The sequence below is a fragment of the Micromesistius poutassou genome, assembly GCF_964030765.1.
Source record: "Micromesistius poutassou genome assembly, chromosome: 10".
Classification (NCBI taxonomy): Eukaryota; Metazoa; Chordata; class Actinopteri; order Gadiformes; family Gadidae; genus Micromesistius; species Micromesistius poutassou.
Genome location: NC_140280.1, coordinates 14,859,421 through 14,883,428, shown reverse-complemented (window position 1 = coordinate 14,883,428; position 24,008 = coordinate 14,859,421). Strand labels below are relative to the sequence as shown.

At 44.5% G+C, this 24,008-nt stretch overlaps 1 protein-coding gene across 1 annotated transcript; it reads left to right on the top strand.

Annotated features, from left to right (window-relative positions):
- Nucleotides 1–1,779: 1,779 nt before the first annotated feature.
- Nucleotides 1,780–13,136, top strand: wscd1b (WSC domain containing 1b; the record flags this gene model as incomplete). Its single annotated transcript, XM_084474044.1, has 8 exons — nt 1,780–2,215; nt 7,235–7,349; nt 9,133–9,314; nt 10,580–10,701; nt 11,361–11,559; nt 11,987–12,151; nt 12,235–12,435; nt 12,784–13,136. 8 exons carry the CDS (start codon nt 1,780–1,782, stop codon nt 13,134–13,136), a joined length of 1,773 nt encoding a protein of 590 aa, XP_084330170.1.
- Nucleotides 13,137–24,008: the final 10,872 nt, after the last annotated feature.

The window sequence follows — 24,008 nt, the reverse complement described above, 5'->3', positions numbered from 1 at the left end:
AACATGTCAACAGATTCATCATTTATTGAGCGATAAGACGTCGTAGCCTCTCTCCGGAGCTGAGGGTAAGCACCCGATTAAATGATCATCTACTGTAAACGGTGCGGAACCTTAAGATGGAAGATTTCTAAATGCTTCATATGCAAGGTTTCCCTACTTACCCTTGATTCTTTTTTGTTTGGATGAAACATGCAACATACGGACGGTGTTCGCAGTGTTAAGATGATATTAGCTGTGTTACTGAGTTCATTTTATGTTTGCAAATTGCGTTTAGTTGAAAGAGTTGACCACTGTGCATGAAACGATGTTAAGAGGATATTCTGTGTGCAAACTGTTGCTTCGATCCTCGGGAGCAGCAGCTCATACATTTGCTCGCAAGTGTGTCGAAATGTTTAGATTAAATAAAACGACCCGAAGGATACATTGTGTGAAAGTACTAAAACGGTGTCAGGGTCCCCTAACGGTTATTGACACAATAGGAGTATGAATACTACTAGAATATCCACTAGTGCGAGGCAAATAGACACGCTCTGAAACGCATCTATTTGGCTCTTACTGTATATTACTAGAAGACCAGCAGTTCATTTCAAAGCATTCACTAAGGTGACAAAAAAAGAAATTAAACACCTTGTATGGCAACACTTCAATGATCCCATTTTCCAAAGCGAACTATGACGAAATGAATCGTTGACATTGATTGGATGTATTTACATACATTAGGCTACATTTTCATAATAGCTATTGCTTGTGACGGTTTATGTTGGTTTGGAATAGGTTTGACAGCTGAACGATATTTGGCCAACATTGTCAGTCATCCGGCAAATCTGCATGCATGAGAAGGTGTTAATATGGAGATTTGCTGTTCGCTCCCTCTCATCTGATCTCATATTTCTTTCACTGCATGATTGGGTCTACACTCTTTTGGATTTTCCACTTATCAAATTTGGATGTAAGATCAATTTTTTAAACACATAAATAATAAATAAAAGACAGACGTCCTTGACAGATGTTGCTTAATAACTCAACATTGTTTGACATGGTTTTGGGAAGAGAGGCAATAATCAAAATCAGGTAAAATACATCCTATTTTGTAAGGTCCAACTGATTCTGTTATTTTGGTATTTGGATAAAAAGCACCAACAACAATACAAGTTATGTCTGTCTTACCCTACAGTCAAATTGCAGGGATATCGCATATGGAGACCACAACTTCAGGGATCGTCTTGAAAATAAAAGAGGCAGCAAACAGCAAAAGGAAAAAAAAGCCATAGCTGGAGGCCAGGGAAACACAAGCCTATATATTTCAACATGAGCTGCGGGTCTAATCCCCTCACATGCCACCGCACCATTGGATTATGCACATATGCAGTCGGATAACAGTGACATTTAAAAAGAGGAAATACATAAATAAATAAATAAATAAATAAAACAGCTGCCTGTTTTCTCCCCCTCCATTTTGTCCCCAGGGACTTGTTGAAGGCAACCCGGGGTTGCAGTGCTGGAGATTGCCTCGAGGTCAATCTTAGCTGTGGCACGTTAAAAGGATCCAACCCCTTCCCCTGCTGGAGGAGGGGCGCCGAGATGAAGAAACAAGGCATGGCGGAGGCTTGAAGAGAAGAATGACTGCACAGCCGGCGGCTACACTAGAGAAGAAGAGCATGGTGTTGGACCGGCACCAGCGCCCGGCACAGTGCGTCTTGATGTGTCTGTAGACGCCGCATTCTGACGCTCCTCGCGGTGCCAGGGGCTTGGCCGCTCCGATCCCAGCCCACGCTTAGCATGTTGGCGCGGCTACTGAAGGTGCACTGCTTCCTGTGGCGAGCCCAAGTGCTGCTGCTCTTCCTGGGCGTCGCCTACCTGATGGCGGGCAGCATTCTGCTCCTGCAGCGCTCCGGCCTGCGGGTCACGCAGTCCAGCGGGGTCCCCTCCCTCTCCTCCTCCACCAGGCCCCCGCTGTCCCTGGTGGCGCCCCCCACCGTGCCCAGGGGGTCCGGCCTGAGCGTGAGGCATCGCTCCAGGTGGGCCACCTACCAGGCCACCCCGGGGCCCGGGACGGGCATGAGGGCCCGGCGACGCTGGGCCGACTCCCGCGGACTCGGGGTGCAGCACCTGCAGCGCCGCTGGTTCCACGGCCTGCTGCCCGAGACCCTTGAGCAGAGCGGCGCTCAGCTCAGCAGCAGCGGCAGTGGCCGGAGCAGCGGCAGCAAACGCAAAGGTAAGCGACGGTGAAGAGGAGGTGTTCGCAGCTGCGTGAACGCGCTCTTGTAGAGGGTTCCCAACAGCGCCAGGAGTCCTGGGTGTTGAGTCACCATCGACACAATGTCCGGCTCCTCTGAGAGGCCCCTCATTTACAGAATAAGAAGAAAAGAGAGCGAGTTGGCTCACGTTGAGCTGTATTTTCATAGAAAGGGGTGGAGAGGGAAAATAATGTCTTACCAATGATTCATGGGTTATAAAAAAAATCACAAGATGGCTCAGGCTGAAAATTCATTTTTTTTCATCTTAAATTGAATTGAACATGTCTTAATTTCACCCTGAACGAGTGTATTGACAGGCAAACGACAATGTCACCCCCTGAAAATGTGCAAGGATAGACCAAGGATATCCATCTATTTAGTTGTATGCTTTGCTCAATCCAAGAACACGTGGTAAACCCTGTGTATCCCTTTGCAAGTTGCTGAAGCACCTATGGACATAGAGGCCCTGTTGCTATAAAGTTTTTTGGTAAGTTTCTCTGGCAATAAACATGGACGTCTTCCCTGTTGGCGTAGAGCCATATATTTTGTACAAAAGCGCAATAACAAATTCTACAAATGCTTTCCTTATAGCTTAATTCAGCAGAGTGTGTTTCGAAAGGCCAGTTTGTGTGTAAGGAAGGTACTGTGAGGCACGTTCACGGTTGTCTCGCTTGTCTCGCTGTGACTAGAGAAAAAACAAACGTAGAGTAAAAAACACACATTGGTCATTGTCAGTGATGTAAATGGTCCTCATGTATACAGCGCTTTTATCCAAAGCGCTCTACAGTGTTGACTGACATTCACCCATTCATGCACACATTCACGGCAGAGTCAAACACACAGGGTGACAGCCAGCTTGTCAGGAGCAATTATGGTGAGGCGTCTTGCTCAGGGACACCACGACACTCAGCTAGGAGGAGCCGGGGATCAAACCAGCAACCTTGAGTTTACCAGCGAACCCGCTCTACCTCCTGAGCTAAAGCCTCCCTGTGAATGGTCTCTGTGAATGAACTCATGATACGGAAGTCGACAACAACTTAAGGATCTATTTGATTGCTAGACAGATGATACTTGGGAGCACGAGGAACCCATCGTGCGCCTTTCGGCTCATTTCATTGGGGATGTGGGCAATCGTAATAAAAACACACATTCATCTCATCCATGATATTATTCAAGAAGCTTCAACAAGCTATTCCTAGTCCTGGTTGTACACCAGTGGTTGTCTTTCAGTGGTGGTGGTGCTGGCCGGGTTATTGGTCACCACTAGGTTACATCAAGACTGTATTATCAATCAATTCCAAAGCTTCCCTGTTTGTGTCAACCCACCCATGACAACATCTAGATACATAGTGTAAGCCCTTGAGGCTAGGCTTGAACTAGAGCAGATACCATTGCAACGTCTTATTCAAATGGACAAAAGCCTCTGAATATTTTTTTTTTTTGAGTGCAGAGCACTGCAGCTAGGGTATGTGTGTAACAAATAAAGCTTGTTGACAGAAAAATGTTTTTTTCCTTGAATAATATATGAAGCAGAAAAAATACAAATGTACCTATTGTCTTATTTGGTGATTTACTTTAGGTTGCTCGGATGGCCCGTAGCCAGCAGTAAAACACAATCTCAGCGTGAGGTTTCCATTTCTCATTTAGAAACTGCAACTCATTGCACATTCATGAGACGGGCATGAATTTAGAGCAGCAAACACAGCTCCATTACGCATTTATGTGCCATTTTTACATTTAAATGCACAGGGAATTATTTGTTGTTTTTGAATTTCCAAAAGATTAAAACTTAAACCTTAATGGTATGGGGGAAAATCCACAAATACAACAAAAATAAATAAATTAATGGATAAGGCATCAATGACAATTTAATTATAGCTTTTCTCTAAAAATAAACAGCTTTTGGGTCCTGGACTAAAAGCGTTACGTGCTTTTAGCCTGTGTGGTAGCCTGCATTTTCCTCCCAAGATCGGTGGTCCCCTACTGGGTCCCGTCTGCCCTCTGCAGGTCAGCTCTAATGGGCCTAAAACGGACTGCCTACCCCCATCTGTGGTAATCTTGCATCTCCCCTCCTTGCTGCCTACTGCCTTCCACTGGCATCGACTTCTCAGCCCTCTCTGGGAAGAGGAGCTCGGCCAGTTTTTGTGCATGTCATTAAACACCAACACACAGGGTGTTCATCTCACGCATGGTTGCTGATCCAAACCGCTTTCCTTCCCCTGTTTGCATGCTTGATTCCAGGCTCTAATTGTTCAAGATCAGCTCAAAGAAAATATTGCTTTTCAATAACGATTTAGAGGATGGTCTAGAATAGTCTCTCACAGCCTTTCTATACAATACGGAAAGTCTGGGGCACAGCATTGATTAACTGTGTCAATAACCATCTACTTTTTAAGGAGATATCTTCGTCGACATGCAAGCATGTCCATTGACCAACCACATCTGCAAGGAAAAGTACTTCTCAACCTGTGTTGAAACAAACGTGATTCAAAATCTGATTTGCAATAATGGCTCAGTGGTCTACGAAAAACCAATTCACTCAACTTTTGAGGAATGCACAATTTGCCTGAAGAATAAGGATGAAATATGTATCTACACTAACTTGATACGTATTAGCTATGCTAGCTAGCGAGCACTCCTAGGTATTCATTTATGAATGAATTCCTTCAGATTAAACATACAGTATGTGCTGTTTGTGATATTGGCCAAAAATGATACATTGGCTGCAGAAGGATGGCTGCATTTCTTGGCTGCATTGGAAGAATTCTTTACATTCGGATGACCTTCAGTGACATAGTAGCTGAGAAATGGGGTCCACCAAGGCTATTGCCTAGGCTTTACAGTGTATGAGGATGTAGGGTTCAGGAAGATGCAGGATTAAGGAGGATGCAGGGTCTATTAGGATACAAGGTTTAGGATGATGCAGACTTTAAGAGGATGCTGGGCTTAGAATTTTGCAGAGTTTACGAGGACACATGGATTAGGAGAATGCAGGATTTGGGATCATGCAGGGTTAAGGATGACACTTAGTTTAGGAGCAGGCATGTTTTAGGAGGATGCAGGGTTTCAGAGTAGGCAGGTACTAGGCAGGCCATACCGAGAGATTGGCATGGTTTTATTTCAGTTAGCCTATTAGCTGGTTTGATTTGCATTGAGAAATCATTAGGCTAACTAACAGCTATAAGGCTAACTGAAAAGAACCATGCCAATCTCTAGGTATGGTGAAGGGTATGTGATGATGTGGGACTATTTTAATTCCAAAGGCCTAGGTGACTTCATCAGGATGCATAGTATCCTGGATCCATGAAATAACTGGCTTTTAAAAATAGCCTGCCTCTATGGGAATTTAACATAGGGGTGTCTATACTTATGCACCCTGTATTTTAATGGAGAACATTTATTTATTTACGATACATTATTCATTCACAAAGCAAATTGGTGTCGTTAAAGGTTGGATTTTTCCTCATTTGTTTAATTAAGGCATTAAGATCAATTTTCAAAAGATGATTTTTTATTCCTCTTTTTAGTCAACTTTTGCATGGGTGCCTAAACTTATGCCTACCACTGTATATGATGATGCAGGGTTGAGGAGGATGCAGGTTTTTGAGTTTGCAGGGTTTAGGATGACACTTAGTTAAAGAGTATGCATGGTTTAGGTGGATGCAGGGTTAAGGGGGATGTAGGGTTTGGGAGGATGCAGGGTTATGGTTGATGTAGGGTTAAGGTGGATGTAGGGTTAAGGAGGATGAAGGGTTTGGCAGGATGCAGGGTAAAGGAGGATACAGGGTTATGGTTGATGTAGGGTTAAGGAGCATGTGGTAAAGGATGTAGGGTTAAGGTCAGAGGATACAAGGACACTAGGTTTAGGTTGAGGCCGGTCTTATGCAGACACATGGTTTAGGAGGACATTAGGTTTAGGTTGAGGCAGGGCTTATTCAGACACATATGGTTTTGGAGGATGTAGGGTTAAGGAGGATGCAGGGTTTAGGAGGACATACAATTTAGGGGGATTCAGGGTTCAGGCGGATGCAGGGTTTGAGAAGACATAAGATTTAGGGGGATTCAGGGTCTAGGCGGATGCAGGGTTTTGGAGGACGCATGGTTTGGGAGGACACTGTAAAACTGTTGGACGTTAAAATCTGTACTCTGCACGCTCTGAGCCCAGACAAAGGATTTCATGCTCCGTTTCTTGTTTCTCTCGTGTCAGTGCATCTTGCTGACACATGGGCTCCATTCATCTACCGTGTCTCTCCACCTCCCCGCTTGTCCAACACCGTCTCAAGGCTTCCAATCCTTGAACATGTTCTGCATGGAAATGACCAGTTTTTTTCTGTAAGGATGCTGTCATATTTACATTACATCTGTTCATGTTCAAGTCATTCAGTGGCTGGGAAAAAGTGGTTGAAACCAAAGAATCATTCCATCTGAGTTTTATGGGCGTAATAAATGTGTACTTGAAGTCCTTGGCCTCTCCAGCTGGGGATTTATTGTCAATTTTGGGATTCATATATATGCTAGTAACTTGGAAATACACACTTTTGATTACGTAACTATATGCGTTATTTTATTACAATGGTCTGGAAAGATTGGTAAATGTGGCAAATTACACATGGCCTGACAAATTCCTATCTATCAAGCCAGTGTCTTTTAGCAGGATCAATGAAATATCAAATGAAAATGCCTTTCTTTTAGCCTCGATTTTTTGCTATTTGCTTCTGTTCTTCCGATATAAAATAGAATGAATTCTTATAAAGAGACGGAATAGATAAAAAATAACATAAAAACATATTTCTGTTTCCGAATACTCTTTTCAATCAATGCCATTTTCACTTCCACAGATGGCCAGATTTACGTTTGCACATCTGTGGGCCTGGCACCATGAGCTGGACATTAACGCTGGTGGAGGGAACTAGAACTAGAACTTGAACTTGGATACTGACCTTCCTCCGTTACATTTCTCATCTGTCTTATACTCTTTCCCCCCCGTCCCCTTGCAGGGACCTATGTGGGCTGCTTCCTGCACGAGGCAGGGGACCGGGCCCTGGGGGGAACTATCCTGTACGACCTGCGCAAAATGACCAGCTCCCTGTGTCAGGACACCTGCTCCGAAAGGTAATGCCGTTGTGGCGGATAGGAAGGTGGGCCGGTGGGCGGGGGGGCTAGAGGGGGCGTCGCCGGCGAGCCACAGAGACAGCGCTGTTCGATGCTGAGCTCTTTTCTCTTTTTGAGTCTCCTCTGGGTGAATGGCTGCTTGTGTTCCAGTGGAGTGCCAGGTGGCTAGGGAAGGGGGGGTGGGGGGGGGCAGTGAATGATTGGTGGAGGGGAAGAGAGTCAGTCACGTGACATCCAATCACATGGAGGCAATATTGCAGATTGAATTCGGAGAGAGAAATCGAGAGAGAAATACTGAAACTGCATCGTAATAACGCTGGTTTCCATCTCTTGTTGTGGGGTAGTCCTTAATGGGCGGTTGCCTATATGTCTTTTTATAAACATTTCTGCTCAACTTAAGCAGCTTTATCTATATGGAGTGGAATGGAACAGAGGCTTTTAAATAATTGATGACATAGTATACATAGCTGTACACTTTGTAGTTGTGCAAGATTTTCACTAAACACAAGGAGATATAGACTGCATCCAAGTAAAAGGCGGAGAGTACAGAAAGGGAGCAATTCGATATGACAATTATGTTTGGTCAAAATCTGAATTTCGACATCAACTGCTAGATTCTTTTTGACATTTCAAAGCCATACCTGCTGTAGTAGCTGTGCCTGCACAACATTATCATGATGCAATCTTAGATTTCAGAAAAGGCTTACACAAAGCGCACCTCAAACAGCGATACCCTTCATTGTGGAAAGCAGAGGAAGCAGTGGAATAAAGGCAGATGCACGCAGACTACCAAGATGGTGTTGACAGTGTTTCAGGCTCTCCTCTACCACTCTGTGATGTGCTGTTTCCCAAAGTGTTCCAGTTATAGAAATGAGGCAAAAAGAGTCAGTGTGACTAGTGCATAGAAAGGTCAATTCTGATGATGTTTCCATCGCTTTAGCGCAGCAGAGGAGAGGGGTGGGGGATGAGTCACAGAGTAAACCTGGACACCCTGGATCTTCCCCTGGATCAGGAGTCGCCGATCCAGGCTGTGGCCCCATCCGGTTCGTTGCGGTGTGGACACATAGACACTATTGTTACAACACAGCCGGGGGGGGGAAATCCTCAGTAGGGCAGAAACCCAAAATGAACAAATGAGTTTTAAATGTTAAGTGGGGTCTGATAGGCTGGTTGTAGCCAACGGCTGATGGCTTGCGGTTATGGAAAGCCCTGGGCAAGAGCGATTTGGGTTCTCGCGAGAGATGTTTATGTATGTATGTCGGTGTGTGTGTGTGTCTTTAAGTTTGTATATGTGGTTGTGTACATGTTCATCCGGTCTGACTGAGTGTGTGTGTTTGTGTGTGTGTGTGTGTGTGTGTGTGTGTGTGTGATGGAGTGGGTGTTTATGTGTGTGTCTATACATGCTCATGTTTATTTATATTTATCTGGGTGTGTGTGGGCCTGGGTATGTGTTTGTTTATATTTGCTCATGTTTATGTATGTTTAACTGTGTGTGTGTGTGTGTGTGTGTGTGTGTGTGTGCGCGTGTGTTTGTGTGTGCGCGTGTGTTTGTATGTGTGCGTGTGTGTGTGTGTGTGTGTGTGTGTCTGTGTATGTATGTCTCTGTGTGTGCATGCGTGCGTGTGTGTGTGTGTGTGTGTGTGGTTGTGTATGTGTTTGTGTGTATGTGTGCATCCGTACATATCATATACATGTATATGTGAATTTCTACCTGTGTGTATATACGTCTATATGTGTGTGTGTGTGTGTGTGTGTGTGTGTGTGCGTGTGTGTGTGCGGTTAGTGGGTACCAGTATGCAGGTCTAGAGTACGGGGCCGAGTGTCACTGTGGGAACCGCATCAGAAGCTCCCAGGCCCCCGAGGAGGACTGCAGTGTGAGCTGTCGGGGGGAGAGGGGCACCCCCTGTGGGGGCGTGGAGCGCCTCTCCATATACAAGGTGGAACAACTCCCGGGACACAGGAAATGTGAGTCCGGCGCCGGTCCGCTAGTCCTTACTTACTGCTATCGGTCTCGCTCTCTCTTTTCGCTTGATCTCTCTCTTTCTCTCTCTCCTTCTCCCTCTCCTTCTCTCGTTCACTCTCTCTCCTTCTCTCCCTCTTCTCAAGGTCTCTTCCTTTATCTCTTCTCTGTATCCCTCTGTACACTCAGGCAGGGAGGATTTCTGTAAACCTGTCTCTCTCTCTCTCTCTCTGTCCCTCTCTCTCTTTCTCACACACACACACACACAACACAGGCGTACGCACGCAAACGCACATACATATATACACACACACACACACACACACACAAACACACAGGTAGATATAACATATACGTGTTACTTCTCCTTCTGCGATACTGATGTATATGCGTGCAGAAGCATGGGTTTATTATGCAGTCTCCATGCCTGAGAGGGAGATGCACGGCAGCTATACACCACAGGCAGCACACTCCTGATTAATGATCACTCATTCACAATCTTTCTCCCTCTTTTTACCCCTGCTCGTAAGACCGCGTCTTTATGAAACGCTCACCAAAAAGTGTATATAGTAATGATGGATCTTTGAGCAAAATAAAAATAAAGAAATTCACATAAATGGATGAGCTTATACAAGGGAACGGTTACCTCACGAGTGGGGCGAAGATAGTTGTGTTCAAGTTGTTGCAGTCCTTCATGATGTACTCTTTGTGCAAAGTTGTTGACTGACCTAAATATGGATGTCACATTGCATTAGTGGTAAAGTCGGCGTATTTATACTTAAGCCTATCCATGTTCAAAGAAATTAGGATCAAATGGAGTGTGGCCGCATTCCCCGGGCCGCATATCAAACTAGTATAGATAACTTCAAATAGATAGGAGTTTACTAATCCTTTTTAAGTTTTTCATTGTTTTTATTGAAAGAAGATTTTACTTTATTAATCCCTGACAGTGAAATGTGGCAAGAGTACAGGACAGTACACATAAAAATAATATTTAAATAAAAGTAAGAACTACAAAAAAAAAATACAAAATATAGCTCTACAAAACACTTGACATTGAAGTGTTCAAACACCCATCTTATCCGACCTCCTCTTCCCCACTCTTATTTGAGTGTTTAACGTGGCTCTCTGAGCGCCAAGTAGCAAGCTACAATGAATGCGTCTTTGTTCCCATTCAACTTGGTTTTGAAGATGGGTTTATAACCTGCCTCTTGTTCATACTGGAATTCACATCTCTCTCCTGCTCGCCCTCTGTCTTGCCTCTCCCCAGTCAGGAATGTTTACTACAGCGGTTGCTTCAAGATACCAAAGAACACCATCAGCGCCTTTCCCGTGTCCTCCCTCCATCCCAATCTCACCGTGCCATCCTGCATTGAGACCTGCACGGATAAGGTTCGCTCCCCTCCGTATATACAGTATATATATAACGTGTGATTAATGCATAACATCTCTCGCTGTACTCTACAGACGGATGTGCTAGAACTCCGCTAGTCTCTGTAGACCACAGCCCGTGGTGTGCGCTCCCTGAAGATGGCAGATAAAAGACGTTTCTTTGCGTGCGTGTGTATCGCTCCGTCCCCCATGGGATTCCAGTGACACCAGTCTGGGGATGGAGTTTCATTACCACTGATGTGCTGCTTACGCTTTAATGGGCCCATAATGAGATAACGATGGTTTTGGAGTCCTTCCATCCCCATGTATTTGTGTAGTGTGTGTGTGTGTGTGTGTGTGTAGTGTGTGTGTGTGTGTGTGTAGTGTGTGTGTGTGTGTGTGTGTGTAGTGTGTGTGTGTGTGTGCGTGCGTGTGTGCGTGCGTGCGTGCATGTGAGTGAGTGCATTTAACGAGCACACCCTCGTCCATCTCATCCTAGTAGTGCATACTGCATACATAGTGACAATTTGACATCAGCATCTGGATGTCACATGCACTGTAGATTTAAAGTTGGTTGAGGATGAAAAAATACGGAATAAATCAAACGTGTGTATGTGCGCGCGTATGCGCGTGTGTATCAGCCTCTCGAGTCTTTTTTCCATTTTTTTTACTTGATGTAGGAGCTTCCACTGGCCGTGTTGAAGGCTCCCCACTGTTTTTGCACCGGGACCAGCTCTCTCTTCAGCCTTTCCCAGCAGCCCCAGGGACAGATGTGTGGGAGGAACTCTGGTCTGAACCACAGCAGCCTGACCTCCCCCGCTACACCCACAGCGCCCACGCAGCAGGACTACTACCAAGTGTATCACACGCCTGTCCTTGGTGAGGGCTCTATATATATATATATATATATATATATATGTATGTTACATATATATATATGTGTAATTAAGACTAGTCCCTATGCTATGACACCACGCGGTACAGATCTGTGCAGTGGGGAAGTGAGTGGGCTGCAGACGGAGCAGCCTGCTGTATTCACCATGCATGTACTTGTAGAAATAGTATTGAAGCAATATTTCTTCTAATCAGATTTTATTTCAGCCTCTCGTTGGCAATGAGGAGAAAGGATTTGCATAAGAAATCCATTAAAACTAACTCTGTGTCAAGATGACATCAAAGATGGATGGGTTTCATCATGTTGTCATCGCAGACATGCATAACGAGCTGGAACAGTCGATTTGGGGGCTCTGCTGAGACTCGTTCAGACAATGCATTGGCTGACCTCCCGCACTTTGTGCCCCGCCAGACTTGAGGTGCAAAGAAAGGACCTTTTTGCCACAACGCTCCAGCAACCTGGTGGCTCTGTCCAGCTTCCCCGGGGCGGGGAACACCTGGCTTCGACACCTGGTGGAGCTGGTGACGGGATACTACACTGGCAGCTTCTACTTTGACGGCACACTGTACAACAGAGGTAGGGGCTACTGGGTCCCCAGGAACCTGCTGCACGCTGGTCTGTGTGACTTTGGGCTCATGGTCGCTTCGTTCCTCCCTCAGGCTTTAAAGGGGAGAAGGACTACTGGAAGAGCGGCCGAAGCATTTGCGTGAAGACCCACGAGAGTGGACAGAAGGAGATCGAGATGTTCGACGCGGCCATCCTGCTGATCCGCAACCCGTACCGGTCCCTGATGGCGGAGTTCAACCGCAAGTGCGCCGGGCATTTGGGCCACGCGACGGATACACAGTGGAAGAGCAAAGGTAACGCCGACCTCACTGCCATGTTCCTTGGTGATTTGGATGCCATCGTTCTTTTCAATACTGCAATTGTTTGAAACAGTAGGGCGGCTCTCGGCAACCTGTTATGTACAATAAAGCTGGGTATATCCAGAAGATGTATATTCAACAGAAAGTCATTCATGGAAAGTAGGCAATTGTTTTCACGTTTTTTTTGGGTTGGAACCAATAAGTGCATTCTCCAGATGGCTCGTGTTTTTGGCAGATGCTTGTCTTTCACAGCCAAACTGAGAACAAACAAAAATGAAAAGCCGGCGGATTTACAACAATAACCAAGCCCTCTATCTCTGTCTCTCTCTCTTCATTACGCAGAATGGTCAGAGTTCGTCTCAAGCTACGCCCCCTGGTGGGCGTCCCACGCGCTGAGCTGGCTGAAGTTCGGCCAGCGGCTGCTTGTAGTGCACTACGAGGACCTGCAGAGGGCCCTGTTCCCACCACTGCGCCTGGTCACGCTGTTCCTGAACGTCACCGCCAGCGAGGAGAGGCTGATGTGCGCGCAGAGCAACCAGGACGGCCACTTCAAGCGCTCCGGGGTGAAGCGGCCCTCCTTTGACCCCTTCACGGGGGACATGAGACGGATGATTGACTCCTTCATCAGGTCCGTGGACCAGGCTCTGCTGGACAGGAACCTCACGGGACTTCCACGTGAATACCTACCCAGATGATGGTGGGGGCAGGGGATGGTGGTGGGCAAACCAAACCACTGAAAAGCCCAAGAAAGATTCAAAGAATACAAAAATACAGACCGCTAACTGTAGCTTCACCCATGGAGGAGGGCATGTTTAGAGGATCCTGGATACAATGATCTTCTCAGTGCTCACAGATGGTCCAGCTGATAACAGGAATGCAGTTATCTTTATGTCTGTATGTCAGGGCTCCCTTGAGAAAGAGGCTAAAGGTCTCAATGGGTCTCACCTGGATAAATAAAGGTAAAAAATAAATAAAAATAAAAATACACGTTGAGCTCACTGTGAATGGCTTGGAGGACACTTGACACATCCTTCCCACTCGAGATGACCTGGGAGAAGCAGACGATTGATTGTAAAGGCCGGTTGAGAATGTCAATTTCAGCTGAAAGCTCCAAGGTCACAAACTGTCTGGTTCGGATTCATTTAATCGCGGCGTCAAAGGACTCTTATGAAGTTACTATATAATTTCAAAGTCTGATTTTAATCTGATGTGGGATATCTTTATTTTTAATGGGTTGACCACCCCCTTGTAAAGCCTCTTTAAAATTCCACAAGTAAAACATTCCATTTTTACAAGACGCTCATATCAGTAGGATTAGTGTCGGATGAGTTGACTCTGGTCCTGGTGTCTGTTCTCTTCACCCATTGGTCTATGCCTCCTCATGAGGAACCACCAATCAAATCGCCAACATTTTTCATATTGAATTAATAGATGATTTGATAAGGCCGTGTTGCATACCGAATGGTAAAGAATGTCTGGACTGTACATTTCTCAAAGGACTATGACCAAGCTTTCAGTCGACTTCAAGTTTTGTTCTAAACCGAATGCTACACTGGCCTTTGTGTAACCAAATGTACTTTGTACAAACTTCCTGTCACCTTGTAAAGTATGTTAAATAAAATGGAAAAGAAAAGTTGGATGAGAGACTCCTTGCAGAGACAGAACATATCACAAAATAAATTGCAGAAGCCTTATGTCCACTATCCTTGCTCTCACAATTAGCTGGTGCTGCATTTATGGGCAGTTTACCATGATAGATTGATAAAAAAAGATTGAATTGCAAAATGGCACGTGTCCAAAATGAAAGTGAGTGTGGAGCTACAATTGTTTAGGGAGAATTACACCCTCAGTTATCCATAGAAACTAAACAAATCTGCAGACAGATCTCTGTTTGGCTATAATGCCTGTAGTTGTTGGGGGTAACCAGCCTCCCAATGAATCACAGAAAACTACTACTACTGTGACAACTTCACAAACCACTTGATTGGTTCAGACTCACCCACCAACAAAGAACAAAGTCTGCGTCTACTAAATTGCTAAAGTGGCCAATCTGCTTCTGTTCAAGCCCAGAGGTTTTCTCTGGGAATGGAGAGAGGGATGTACCTGTCCTACCATACCAAGAAGGGTATAGCAATTCACACTGCAGTCTCCAATTTGGTCAGGATGTTGAAGAAACCATTCACTGGAGACTTAACCTAGACAACGTCCTGTAAGGAAAGACACACTTCTCCTTGTGCTGTGAAAACAGCTTTCAGCTTACTTGGTTTGACACAGATACTTCTATAGAGAAGAGCCTGCACTCATAGATCTAAGCCTTTTTTATTCCTGCAAAATAAGAGTTGTGCAAGTGTAGAGTTGTTAACTCAATCCTTTATTTAACCAGGGAAGAAAAATTCATTGAGATTAATAATCTCTTTTACAAGAATGACCTGGCCAAGAAGGCAGCACTATGATAAAATAACCACAATCAACAGTCACGTACAATTCTCATAAACCACATTCAGCATCAGTTAATATACAATACAAGATTAGGGACAAGACTATGTATGAAAATTAAAAATGAATACATGAATACAGTTCAAATAAAATGAATAAACCGCGACAGATAAAATGAATAAACCTGGCTGTTATCAAAAATAGAACTTTACACACAATTGCATTGACCAAGAGAACTATCTTCTCTGTCCTTCAGCAGTACTTTGAATCCTCCTAAGCTAACCAGCTGTGACAGCTCCAGGTGCTGTTGTACAGTGTTCCAGGCAGAAGGCGCAGCATATTTAAAAGCCTTTTTCCCTAACTCAATTCTAGCCCTGGGTACCAACATCTGTAACACATCTCTAGAACACAAACCAAAATTACATTTGTTTGCGGACACGTATGAACGATCACATAGATAGGAAGGGACCAGCCCAATGAGACACTCACGTAATTAAAAAACAACCAGTGTGAGAGGCTGCGTACAGAGAGTGATGGATATTTTGCAGTGGCATGTAGGGTACAATGATGGGCATGATTTCCACAGCCAGTTAAAAATCACAGAGCACAGTGGTAGACAATATCCAATTTTTTGAGGTACTGGTCAGGTGCTTTCATAAACAGCAGGTCACCGTAATCCAACAATGGTAAAAAGATTGCAGTGAACAAATGTTTCCTGGCCTGCAGTGTGAAGCATGATTTATTTCTAATTTAATTTTCAATTTGGAGACCAGTTTTTCTATAGATTGTTAGAGTTGTTGTTTTTCACTTTCTAATAAATAGAGGGGAGAAAACACACATTCTTGATTGAACTTAACTTTGACTTTGATTTAAAGTGAAGGTATAGATGAAAACGGGTCTTTCACAATGGGGCAGTAAAGGCTAATATCACAGCTAACTTGTTCAATCTGCTCTATGCAAAGGAAAATCATTTTCTTGAGCAGCGTTTTAATTATGGGGAGGTTAATTCTATCAGTGAGTGTTTTGGCCGACAATAATGGGAAGTTTACATTTGATGAGGTTACACCATTAAAGCCCTCTTCGAGTACTTCTTAAGTTGTACTCACTATTGCCTTAATGCAATCTCCATGCAGTAAAATTATAATGTTATCCTACATCTGAGAACAACTACAGTGAAAAGAATATGAATCTAGTTTTTAGCACAATGACATATACGTACATTTATCCATCCACATCTGGGGGGGGGGGGGGGGGGGGTGGTGGTAAATATTTCAAAAGCCGAGATGAACAGCATCAAACTTTAATTAAAGTGCATTCCTGATCTGAACACCGACCACCTCGGGCCAGGGAGAGATGAAAGACGGGCCATTTCCGGGCCTCTCCGATGAGATGGTGTTTATGAGGAATACAGCCTCCATTAGTGAGTGGCTGTGACAGGGATGATGAGCTCCCTTATCGGCCGCACTTTATTACATCTCAGAAATAGTAGCGCTATGGGGGCGGGGGGGTACGCGCCTAAACAAAATGTCCTCTGTGGGCTGGAGGGTCAGTTATGAAGAAGGATCTATCTAAAGTCATCCAGCTTCCCTATCATCCTATTACACACACACACACACACACACACACACACACACACACACACACACACACACACACACACACACACACACACACACACACACACACACACACACACACACACACACACACACACACACACACACACACACACACACACACACACACACACACACACACACACACACACACACACACACACACACACACACACACGCGCCTCAGGACCCAATTCCTCAGATGCGACTGCAGGCTCGGTGTGACACTAAACACCAACAAATCAAGATAGGGATCAAACAAAGGGATAATCCACCCCCGGAGCGAGCCCCCTTCACATTGTGCTCAAGCGGTTTGTCTTGAGCTGTGATGACCGCGTGCTAACCTTTCTTCTGACAAACAAACATTACCTTTAAATAAATATGACTCGGAATAAAGCCGGAATAAAAAGCGGCAACAGCCGGGACCGAAACACAGCAAGTGCTTCCGCTCCGAGGTTCTCTGAAGTCGAGAGGATTGACAGCGTGCCCTCACCCCGACGTTACCGCCGGAGCTTTCCACGTGGAGGGCCCTCTGGCTAATGGTTGTTCTGGTGCAGAGCCAGGGTTTAGTCGTTCACATTGCGCGTGCCCTTACTGGAGTACGGTCTGCAGCGCATGCTGTAACCAAGGACACACGGTTTGGCTTGACCTGCGTGGGAAGATGCAGCAGGCAACGCTCCAACCCCTCCCATGGTCTGGCAGCCAATTATCTTTACGAGAAGTGTCTGACGAGAACAGCAAACAGATGAGCTCGCGTATACACACCTTTATGTCGTCTGTTGTTTGGCAACCCAGCGTCCTTTTGAGGCAGCTGAGTGTCCATTGTCAGATTCCTGTATGTCTGTCTGTGTGTGTGAGTGTGTGGTGTGGTGTGTGTATGTGAGTGTATGGTGTGTGGTGTGTGTGTGTGTGGGGGTGTAGTTACCAAATGGCCAGCTTGTCCTTTCTCATTGTCACCTTGGAAACCAGTTTACAGAAGAGCCATCTTCTACACCTGCTTCATGATGAATAGATAAAGGATAGAGATGACCGGGGAGCGTTCTCCACTTAGGGGAGACTTTCAAGTAGAAAGAGATAGGGCCCGGCTTGACTTGACGAAGATAACCTTATGCAATGAAGCCGCGTGTTGTTGAGAACTGCACACACACTCATACTGCAGGGACCCGCTAGTCGAAACTCATTTCAAACGCAGTCCCTGCTGTAGAATGCTGCTATTTTATCAAAATGAACATAATCGATCACTCTTTAATTACTTGGTTTATATAAGACTCAACTCCGGTCACACTAGCGGCCATGTTGGTTCCATCGTGGTTGAACCAAGATGGCTGCAAGGTGAATGAGGCCCGTGACCTGTACTACAGACATCACAGGAGAACTAGATGTATTGATGGAGAAATGGACCACTTTTGATTGTTTTTTACAATCAAAAGCGGTTCATTGATTGTCAAAGCGGTACATGCATGATGCTGAATACAATTAAGTCAAATATCTAAATATAGCTCTCTGTAGCAGATGGTAAGCGTACATCCTGCATAAATCGCTGCTTGGTAACAGGGACATTTGTATAAGCAACTGATTGCTGTTGTCTTTATACAAGAGAATAACGGCGTCTTCATTTTAAATTATACACTAATAAAGGCCTAATTCATTGCCACTCAGGTGTGCTAATTGAAGATTGAATGCATACTAAACCCCATGTAAATGCTTTTTATACAGAGGCCCTGTTTAAAATGCTTTCCGGCTGACAAGCATGGGGGCCCCAGCCCGCTGATTGCCTTTGTGTAATAGTGGCTAATTGAAATGGCTGCAAAATGAGAGAGCGGATCCCATTCTAAGGCCCCGTGTTTGCTGGTGCATTGCAATATCTCACAGGGTTTAATGGGGTATTATGGGTCTGAATGGTCTTAAGAGATGGTTTATTTTTCAATCAATCATGTGTAGCGTGGACATCTTCTTTTCGCTCTGACTTGTCTATCTCCACGTCTACACCTATGTAAAAGGATGTAGCCTGCATGTACTTGTGGGGACACTGAAACACCCATTGAAAAACTCCAGTGATGTCAACTCAGGGACAACTCAGGCTTAAAGCTCTGAATTGTACTACAGTCTGGAGTTAATTCAATCTGACAATTCAAATGTTTGCAGATGTCACACTTGTTGGATATTTTCGGAGACAAAATGCCACATGCTTTTTGAGTGAGCCTTTTTTTCTATTACCTTTCCCCCCCAAGACTTAGAGAGGAAAGGAGAGAACAATTCATATTACTTCCCAGGAACCCAGGTATGACTAAATCTAAGGGATTGTTTAAATGTTAGCCAACAGACAGTAGCAAAGCACCAGTTTGGATGTAGCCTATTTATTTTGTGTGTGTGGTAATTCAAGTCATGTAGGCCTAATCAGACTAACAGTGGGGGGTATCTCAAGCAATCTCAAAATTACAATCTGGTCTATTTAAGTCAGTGAGCCTCCTCCTCATGGATAAAGCATAGACTATGTAAGGCCAACAGAAATGGTACTCTCGTGCCACCTGCTGGCATTGCATGGTGTAAAACGGTGTGGTGACGTATGCATACTGCTGCTGCAGATGATGTATGTTCGTTTCAACTGAGTTGCAAAGGGATTATTTTACTGTTGAAAAATAATTATTATAGTTATCCCAATCAACATCTTGTTTGGACATTTGTGTACACTTTAGACACTGGAGTTGGGTTGTGATCCACAGGGAGAATTTGGTGAAATGGAATATATGTTATATCATATAATAAAAATTATTAATTTGTAAACTTTTTATAAACTATTTGCTAAGTTCCTGCCTTAATTTAAAATCAATAAATATCCAATTTATTTGAACGAGACCATACAACACACTACTTTGCATAACACAAGATGGCGCTAGAGCACTTTATCTCGCTCAATAGGTCTGCAATGAAATCCAAATAAGGGCAATGAAGTAGTCAAAGGGTTTGGATAACCTCACTGCACCTCCATGCACCTCAAACACAACCTGATCTACTACGAGTAGTAAAACATCACAGAAGACCATGTGTTGGCTTTTTCCTCAAGAGGCCCGAATGGCCATTCCTAGCCTACATACCAAAACGGTCAATGCCTTGTAGGCTATAGTGTACATGTTCTTTGAATTTAACTTTGAAGATCTTTCTTACGCAGTAATAACTTTTTTTCCTCTCTTCTATCCTGCAGCCAGTTCCCCTGCTGCGTGATGCTCACCAGGAACGCTCTCCAGCCGAATGTCTTTCATAATCAGCGGGCTTGATGTTTTTATTGTCCGCTATTGTATTCTTGTGTGCAGGCCCCAGTGAGCTTGTGAGAGACTTGAGACATCTGAATTCTATATTCATGTTTTCATTCTCCGACAATGAATCCAGGATGCCCCAAGCGCATGTCAGACAGATTTAAAAATCCTCGCTCGGCTGGCTGGGTGTAAACCGTGGTGAGTTTGAAGTGTCAACTGTGAATGTCTTCCATAATAGTTAAATATAGGCCTGTTGAATAACTTGACAATCATAATTTGCTAATGAAAAGCATCGCAGGCTTTCAGAAGTAGGCATAGGCCTATGTGTTTTTAATGTTTGGTTAATCAATTATTTGTAGAAATTCCAGAGCGTTAGGCTGCTGTAACCTCGATTTGTTTGAAGCATATTAGCTCTATTGATAGGGTGATGTGAAAAGATAATTCATATAAATACCACTGACGATAAACATGTCTAACTGAGTAGAAGAGGGTAGATTCACCTACAGCGTCGCCTCCACTCAAATGCATTGCTAGTTCAGGAAACACAAAAAGGAGAGAGAGCAGCCAAAACAAGGTAGGCCTAATCCTAGTTTTTAATTTTTAAAGTTTTTAATTGCTTCAATGTAATGCCAGCAAAATTATTAACACTACCGCGATAATCTATTCCCTTCAGATATATTGCAAGGACCAGTGTTTGTCTAGAGGTGGCGCTGTCTCGGACATTTGATCTATTTTTGATCGACGATGACTTCCAAAGTATGCCTACATTTTCTATTGAGCCAGCAGACAGTCAGCCCACAAACTGATTCATCTCAATGTTTTTAAAGTGGATATTGAAAGGGATCTCTTTAAGAGATCTTGCCTTGCCTTGCCTTGTGTATTAAGTGCATACACACAGCTTCACAGGGAAGCATGGCAGACCTTCAACAAGGACATTGCACTTAGCTCAAGTTATCATCAGCTTTAGCTCTAAGAGCCCCTTTAGTACCTACATAGTGCCTTGAACACGGGGAGGGAAGAGACTAATGCTCGTCATTATATTCTGCAATGGGTAAAACACCTTTTTTTTTCTCCACATTCTCCCAAGGCGAAGACAATCTGTAGGTACTTCAACTATGATAAAGTAAAAGCCTGTGTATGCGTGGTTTGTGGATATTCTTTAACAGCTACAATACATGCGGTACACACACACACACACACACACACACACGGCAGCAGTCAGCGTAGAGCGAGGTCTCCTGAGATGAGGTGCACCTCTCAGTTCCACCCACTGTGGGTCGTCCTGTGTCCCGCTCCGGGAAGAGGAGAACGACTGTAGAGGCAATGTCTCTGCCACCGTAATGCAGAGCAAACTCTTGACGTGAACTGTAAACCAGAATTCAAAGGGGATGTGATGGCAGTCTAATGCGTGCACACATTAAATAACGCCAAATGTCTTCTTTAATGGGTTGAACATGCATCAGTTGTTGGTCAGGATCAGAAATAGCTTGGGTGAATGTTTGGTAGGAGAATAAGTCACAGATATGAATTACAAATTATTATTAGAATATAATAATGCCATGGTGAATGAATGCTGTTCAACACCTCTAATCAGTACCCAAAACAGCTTGACAGCTTAATAATTCATTTCTTCAATAGAAAATACAGGCATCTTCACAAGGTGGATCAATTTAGCTGGAGAAGAATCTCTGAAGGCAATAATATCTTTAATTTAACACTCTCAACCTATTTCAGCTTTTTATAATATCTCTTCCTTCTCCAGGGAAGTAACGCTTGCTGAAGTTGGCCATGAGGCCAAGATGGCCGACACAAACCCTCGATCCGTTCCGTATCAAAAGGGATTAAAGGAAACCATAATGGTTACATCTCTTGCTTATTCAAAACACAATGCGTTCCACATGCATTTCATTGGTCACCCTCTCCAGCTCTTTATCAACAAGGAGGTCATTACAGACAGGCTCACTGCATGAGCACTTCATTAGACTCTGATGAAGGCTTCTTTTCTCACCCATTCTCTCTGAACAGAACTGTGGCAATCCCATTTAAATTGTCCTTACATGGCTCAGACATGACTCAGTAATATATATAAAGTATATATATATATATATATATATATATATATAACATGTCTAACTGAGTAGAAGAGGGTATATATATATATATATACATATATATATATATATGTATATATATATATACCCTCTTCATATATATATATATATATGAATAGGTTGTGTACATGTATAAAAACTAGCCTGCCTTGAAATATACTTCATGTTTTTACAGAAAAGGAGTGAAACTGTCGTGATAACTTGAACCCCCTTGCCCCCACACGTTCCTCTGCAGTCGCGCTGTGCTTGTGTGTTTGCAAACAACCGATGACTTTTCCGACATCTCCCTCCTCCTCCTCCATCTCCATCGCCGCGTCCGGCCGCAGCAGTAGCGCGGGCTCCCGTACCTTACGGAGATGCTGCAAACGTTCTCTTAAGTGGAACGCCGGCGCCCCCCCGCCCGCCCTGCGCATGATGCGCGATGATATGACTTGCAGCCGGTGGCACACATAGCAGGGGCTTGGTGCTTTGTTCCCAAATCGCAGGGTTAATGATTTCTCATACTGGGTGGCGAGGGCGGAGCGATGCGCCGTGTTTTCAGAGGGGCTCTGTGGCTGGGGGAGGAGGGGGATGGGGGCGGGGGTGGGGGGAGGTTGGGGAGGAAGGGAAGGGGGAGGGGGGTGAATTAGGATGCAGCCACCATCGTCAGAGCCGGGGAGCTGTCGGCCGCCTTCCCAGCAGTCCTTGGGCCAGTGACAGGGAGATGGATGATATCTGCAGCCTGGCCCCCGCACTGCTCCCACACAACATTGTCTGCTCTGCACACGCACGAGCACCCCCGCACACACACATATGAGCACACACAAACGCAGAGGCGCATGCGCACACACATACACACACACGCATGCAGGCAGACACAGACAAACACAGAGACGCATGCACACGCATACACACACATGCACGCACGCAGACACAGACACAAAACGCAGAGAAGCATGCATGCACACACACGCACAAATGCAAAGGCGCATACACACACACACACACAACAGAAACGTGCACATGAACACAGAAGCACGGACGAAACACACAAACTCATAAGCATTCACACGCACACACCCATTTGAACGCCTGCGTGCACATAGAAAGAAAGCTGTGCATAAACACACAGAAGCATTCACAAAAACACACAACTATTAGCATACACACGCACACACAGGAGCGAGCTCACAAACACACATAGGCACACACACACACACACAGAAACATGCACATAAACACACAGAAGCATGCACAAACACACACCCACAAGCATACACACGCACACACAGAAGGGTGCAAATAGACATACAGAAGATCGAACGCACACACACACACCCATAAGCATACATGAGTACACACAGCAGCAAACTCCGAAACACACCTACACACGCACAGAAACGTGCACATTAACACCCGATGCACGCACGGACACACACATAAATAGAGGGAACCAAACCAGTGCTCTTGACGCACCTAATCTCTCAGCCTATTAGACTGGATACGGCTCCTTTACTCACTTCACACAAACACACTCACACAAGCATGTGTTATTTGAGTTATAATACAAGCATGTGTGCCTTTGGCCAGAGCACCGCCTTGGAGCAATTCAGAGCAGTGAAACTTTAAGCAGGATAACAGAAATATTTAAAGAAAAATAATCCTCTTGCTTGGTAAAACAGCTGCGATTACCAATAGTAATAAACACCCAGATAATGATAATGTTTAAGTGAACAAAATATTAATGTAATATACACAGTGGTTGCTATTAGGATTCTAAAACACCATGTTAATAAATAAAATCAAACCAAAAATCCACCAAATAGCAGAATCGGGCAGAATAAGACAACCCCCACCAAGTAATTCCACCATATCAAAAAGATTTTATTAAGTTTTAATACATACAACACATAACACAATGAAACTCTTACTATATAAACAGTCCTAAAAAAAGTTATGAAAAAAAGCAGTACGTAATATATCGATGATGAATTGAACTATTGCTATAGTAGAGCATAAACAAACCAGGTCTAACCATGGTCTATCTTCATGTGTGTGTATTGATGAGGGGGTGAAGGCTGTGTGAGTGAGCGGTGGGGGTGGGGTGGGGTCAGAGGGTCCCTCTCCCCTGTAGGGCTCGGCGGGGCTTGATGTATTTTCTTTACCTGCTT